We start from the raw sequence: 6,373 nt of genomic DNA on the forward strand, positions 1-6,373 counted from the left end.
GGAAAAGTTCAAGCAACTTATAACATTATTTGATGCACGTATTCGTGTATTATTTGATGCACGTATTAGTGTATTATTTGATGCACGTATTCGTGTATTATTTGGTGCACGTATTCGTGTATTATTTGATGCACGTATTCGTGTATTATTTGATGCACGTATTCGTGTATTATTTGATGCACGTATTAGTGTATTATTTGATGCACGTATTCGTGTATTATTTGGTGCACGTATTCGTGTATTATTTGATGCACGTATTCGTGTATTATTTGATGCACGTATTAGTGTATTATTTGATGCACGTATTAGTGTATTATTTGATGCACGTATTCGTGTATTATTTGATGCACGTATTCGTGTATTATTTGATGCACGTATTCGTGTATTATTTGATGCACGTATTTGTGTATTATTTGATGCACGTATTCGTGTATTATTTGATGCACGTATTCGTGTATTATTTGATGCACGTATTAGTGTATTATTTGATGCACGTATTAGTGTATTATTTGATGCACGTATTTGTGTATTATTTCATTGTGTGTCAGCAGATGATGATTAATAAAGTATTTCATGTCATTAACATGTTTTGTGTTTCCCTGCGAGGTTTAAATTGTTACAGAAAATGAATAAATGTTAAGACAAGAACTGCTGACTATCAGTCGTTCTGCCCGACAGACAGTCGGGGCCATAAGTATTTGGACATTGACACCACAACGGACTTGAAATGAAACATTGACGTTGAGCTTGACGTGCAGACTTTGACCTTTCATTTTAGGGTATCTACATCCGGTGTAGGAATTACAACGTTTTAGAGGTTCCTCCCACATTCTAAGGGACCAAAGTAACAATTCTAAATCTAATTATCACTGTTTCAGACACGAGGAAGTCCTGCAGAATCGTTTGAATTTGAATCTTTTCAATCATATTCACTGAATGAAGATCAGGGTCCATGATCCAGATCCAGGGATCCAGATCCAGGGATGTCCTTGTGGTTTTTACCACCATAAAGTGGTTCCTCACACACCTCCAGTCAAACCTCCAAAACGCTGGCCAATCAATCTAAATGATGCTCCAAGTAACTATCAGCTGAGAAGTAACTTGATGTTTCAAAGTGTAACACTTTCGTGTGTCGACAGTGATTCTCAGAATGAAGGCAGCGCTGTGACGTCACTGCTTTAGTGTTGGAACTTGAATCAAGTTTATTGCTGCTATACCAGCAGGTGACCGCTAGATGGCACCAGCAGGTTCTTTATTTGAGGCTTCACCCGGCTCCACCTACTTTGATGACCTTTGTTTGTCCTCTTACGTCATGTTTTCCGTGATAACGGAAACACCTGTGTGGCGGAGGAGGCGGGGCTTTCCCCAGGTGTGGACAGTCACCTGAAGGAACGGCGCAAAGGTAAGGGCAGCTCCTGGATGACGTTGGGACGCTGCGTCTGAGCGCGTGATCAGGAGGATGCGGAGCCGCGCGTCTCATGTCTTCTTCTCGGCCGGACTGCTGACTGGATTTCTCTCGTTTTACTTTCTTTTATGGTGCAAACATTCTGCAGAACTTGCAAACCTTCGGATGGTTGGAAAAGATGACGTCAGACGGGGCTTGCAGCACGAGCACGCGCCGTCAGGTGAGCGGTGACTTCCTCCTCGCGTGCCGCGCTGCGTGCGTTGATGCGTCCCGCGTCTCCCTGGATGGAGCTTGTTGCAGGACAAACGTGAATGTCTCCACGTGGACAGCGTCGCTGCACGATGTCCACGGCGAGACGTTCACGTTTCCTGGCCTCGGCTCGTCGCTGCGGTCCGAACTCCGGTGCGTAATTACGTAATTACGCACTCGGAGCTGCCGCGGTGTCTTGGAGGCTCGAGTTTCCGGCTCTTTCATGCACAAACTACGACGACCTCAGTCCGAATTCATTTTCATAAGAATATTTAAAGACACTTAAAAAAAACACGTTTTTCAAGGAGTTTATGCACACGAGGGTGGACAACGTGTCCGGACACGGCGCCACACACAGACGGACACGCACACGCACACGCACACTACGGACAATTTAGAGTGATAAATTGACCTAAGCTGCATGTTTTTGGAGGAACCGGAGAACCTGCAGAGAACCCACGCAGATAGGGAACCTTCTGTGAAGCAACAGCACTACCCACTACGCCACCGTACAGCCCAGTTTGAGCTTTCAACTAACGAAACGATGAATAAACGGACACATTATATGAACACTTAGAAATACTTCATGTTTTGATGTTGTTGAATGTGTTTGAATATTTTCACACTGTTAAATGCGATGCGAATATTTTGAACCTCCTGACTCCACAACCTGTCCTCTCTTTCTTTGTAACCGTCTTCCCCCCATCCCTAATTCAGCTCCTCCTTCTACACGCATTGACTAAAACAAATAGCGGAACTATTGTAGACGACTTTCTGAACGCTGTCCTGGGCCTTTGGTTTACCGAATCCTAGAAGGAGCCAATCCTGGTAGAGCCTAACAAATAACTTCTCATTGGGTCAGTTGGCCTGGCCAGCCGGCTCCAACCACAACATGTCCACTTCAGGTCCACTTCAGGTACCTCGGGTCAACAGAGCAGAGTGATGGAGAGAATGTGGAAAGGAGGTGAAGAATCGTGTGCAGGCAGGCTGGAACGGGGGAGGAAAGTATCAGGTGTGCTCTGTGATAGGACAAAGGGACAGGTCTACAAGACAGTGGTGAGGACATCCATGATGGACGGCGTAGAGACAGTGGTGAGGACAGCCATGATGGACGGCTTAGAGACAGTGTCTCTGAGGAAAAGACAGGAGGCGGAGATTGAAGAGGAGGAGACAAAGATGCTGAGGTTCTCCTTGGGAATGTCCAGGTTGGACAGGATTAGAAATGAGACAATAAGAGGGACAGTGAAGGTTAGACTTTTTGGAGACAAGGTCAGAGAGACCAGACTTTGATGGTTTTGACATGTCCAGAGGAGAGACAGGGACTATATCGGTAGAAGGATGCTGAAGATGGAACTGCAGGGAACAGGACTAGAGGACGACCCAGGAGAAGAGACATGGACGTAGTGAGGGAGGACATGAGAGTGGCTGGTGTTGGGGAGGACAATGCAAAGGACAGGACTAGAGGACGACCCAGGAGAAGAGACATGGACGTAGTGAGGGAGGACATGAGAGTGGCTGGTGTTGGGGAGGACGATGCAAAGGACAGGACTAGAGGACGACCCAGGAGAAGAGACATGGACGTAGTGAGGGAGGACATGAGAGTGGCTGGTGTTGGGGAGGACGATGCAAAGGACAGGGTGAAGTGGAGAAGGTTGGGTTGCTGTGGTGACCTCTCACGGGACAAGAAGAAAGAGAAAGAAGATATATATATCTTTAAATAGTACTCTGGTTTAGTACTGGGCGGAGTCTTTGGACCTTGCTTCGTCGTCTGTCCACGCTGCTACGAGTCCTTTGAGTTCCTCCCTCAGTGCTTCATTACAGAATACCATGAAACGATGCAACAGCCCCATTCTCTTCTCTCAAATCACTCTAGGTGCGAACCAGACCCCAGCAGCTAATTCCTCTCATCCAACACGAATCTTGTGTTGGGTCCTGACCGGGCCCGACAACTTGGACTCCAGAACCCAGCATGTCAAGAATACCTGGGCCCAGCGCTGCGATAAAGTGCTGTACATGAGCTCTGTCAAGACTGACTTCCCCACTGTGGCACTGAATGTGACCGAAGGAAGAGACAAGCTCTACTGGAAGACCATTCGAGCCTTCCAGTACGTCCACCTGCACCACCTGGATGAAGCCGACTGGTTCCTAAAAACAGACGATGACACATACGTGATTGTGGAGAATCTTCGCTACATCCTCTCTCAGTATGACACCGAGAAGCCGCTTTACCTGGGCAGAAGGTTCAGCCCCTTCGTCAGTCAGGGCTACATGAGTGGAGGGGCAGGGTACGTCCTCAGTAAGGAAGCACTGAGAAGGTTTGTCCAAGGCTTCAGAACCGGGGAATGCTCACACTTCTCCGAGATAGAAGACATGGCTCTGGGGAAATGTATGGAGACGATGAAGGTTGAGCCAGCAGACTCCAGAGACATCAAGGGGAGACAAACATTTCATCCTTACCCTCCTGACCATTACCTGGTGAGACAGCCTTCAAGACCACGCCCTTGGTTTCTGCTATACGACCACTATCCTCCAGTAGAGGTAAGGAAAGCACTTTGAATTTACGATGGTCATTTCTGAGCAAGACCAGTAGCCAAAGAGAGACATCTAGGAAGAGCTGCCAGGTCTGACGAAGGATAGTCAAGAATATAAAGTAGGGCTTTAAAAAGTCCTGACCTCACCAGACAAATCGCTGCTGCCTCGTGTTCTGATCCAAGTGTTGCACATGCAGAGTGGACAATCGCCTCAATTCAAACGTGTCTAAAGATTATACAAATAGTCATTACGGGGCGGCCCCCGGGAGACCTGTGCCCTTTGAATGAATTCACAGCTGAACCCACCAATCAGGTCATCACAGTCACAGACTTCTATGAACACAGTCAGGAAATATTTGCCTACAGTCTGACTTTGGTGCTGCGAAGACATTGTGAAATGTCGATCAGCAACTGGCTCCTCGTCCCAATGGTACCGATGGGTGAATGGTGGAGTGGGGTGAATGATCTTGTCCTCACTACAACGCAGCCGAGTCCGCCGGCGTGTCACACGGGTAACGAGAGAACTTGGTGACTTCCTCGGGGGGTGTGAGATCAGCCACAGGCTCTGATTGGCTGACAGCTGGGCCACAGATGATGGGGTGAATGGTCCGATAGCATGAAGGCTGTTAATAGAATAAAAGGTGCCGTCCTCTGTCTCCAGGGTCCAGGATGTTGCTCAGATTTCGTGGTGTCCTTTCACTACATCTACGCTGTGGAGCTGTACGTTCTGGAGTTCCTGACGTACCATCTGCGGCCATACGGGTACAACTACAGATTCAACCCGGACCATGATACCGGGCCTAACTCAACAGCTGTGCTCATGTAAAATTGTCTGTACAGCAATCTCTGCGTTTGCTGGATGTGGGACCGAGGGGGGGGGCGAACAACCCCCCCCGTCTGTTTAATGTTCGGTAGCGTTAGCCTAAACCGGACAGCTTCTGTGAGGCTAAAGAGGACGTGGTCCATCTGCTTACTCTTCTTGCCAGAGTCGACTTGGAAATAGTTTCTGACGGGCTGAACCTGTTTTTCCCGCCTGTCATTCATGTTACAGGGTGTAATACTAACTCAATTGTTGAGATGGTGGATTTTAATCTTTTATTGCAGTGCTGCAAACAGAATTCCAGAATGTGTCAGCATCATGTCCACCCTGCTGGAGCGAGCGAAGCAGAGCAGTTAAAGCTGTATTAGATGGGATTCCACAACGTGACCGCACGCCGACATCACAACATTATTATTATTACTGATTCACTTGAACGCCTCATCTGGTGATGACACATAACGACACAGATGAACATGGGCTTAGATTGGCTGGGGCAAAGTCCCGCCTTCAGGGGACGGAATGACGTGAGGACGAAGCAGGAAGCGTCTTCATTCCAGCATAAGGAAGCCACGAGGAACATGCTTGAATCTCAGCGCTGATATCTGAACCAACTGTACTGATCTGTTAATTATATAAATGTCTTCATCTTAACCCACATTCTCCTCATTGAATACGCACCCACAACCGAGAACAAAGAACCGGAAGAGGGTTTGGTAAAACCCTACAAAGCAAAATGGAATGGTGGAGTTTCTCAGTCCTGGAGCGTTGAGGAAGCAGAAAGGCAATGAGGACCAACTCCATAATGCTCAGATGTAGCTACTCCAGAAGATCCCACATGGATTTCAAAAGATATATTTCCATTATTTTTTTTGCTAAGATCATCACTTTAGCTTCTAAGCTAAAAGCTAAGTGCCCACCGGATCTGAAGAAGGTGCACAAGTTTAAATACATGTACAAATATTTAACCTGCCACCCGTGCGCCACCAGTTTGAAATCCCTTTGGCTCTTTAGCTCCACCCCTCTGTGACATTTTGTTGGACACTTTGAAGAAAATTGACATTTTTGTCCACGAGGGTCATTGATAGGTTGAACATGGATTACATGGTCAGATTATGGGATGTAGCACTGAAAACTAAGATTTGGAAATTTCACACAGAATGACATCGCCACACCAAAAAACAGCTTTTATGTGAAAGAAACCGTCATATAAGATGAGAGTCCCAGATGTCAGTAGTGACCTCACCAGGCCTACAGGATGTCAGTAGTGACCTCACCAGGCCTACAGGAGGTCGGTAGTGACCTCTCCAGGCCTACAGGAGGTCGGTAGTGACCTCTCCAGGCCTACAGGAGGTCGGTAGTGACCTCTCC

The 6,373-nt window shown here is 47.3% G+C and overlaps 1 protein-coding gene across 1 annotated transcript; it reads left to right on the forward strand.

The window, feature by feature from the left end:
- The first annotated feature begins 1,459 nt into the window (after window positions 1-1,459).
- Window positions 1,460-5,011, forward strand: LOC137916598 (glycoprotein-N-acetylgalactosamine 3-beta-galactosyltransferase 1-like). Its single transcript, XM_068759587.1, has 3 exons — window positions 1,460-1,625; window positions 3,528-4,192; window positions 4,847-5,011. Exons 1-3 carry the CDS (start codon window positions 1,460-1,462, stop codon window positions 5,009-5,011), a joined length of 996 nt encoding a protein of 331 aa, XP_068615688.1.
- Window positions 5,012-6,373: the final 1,362 nt, after the last annotated feature.

Source organism: Brachionichthys hirsutus, unplaced genomic scaffold (genome assembly GCF_040956055.1).
Source record: "Brachionichthys hirsutus isolate HB-005 unplaced genomic scaffold, CSIRO-AGI_Bhir_v1 contig_1302, whole genome shotgun sequence".
Classification (NCBI taxonomy): domain Eukaryota; kingdom Metazoa; phylum Chordata; class Actinopteri; order Lophiiformes; family Brachionichthyidae; genus Brachionichthys; species Brachionichthys hirsutus.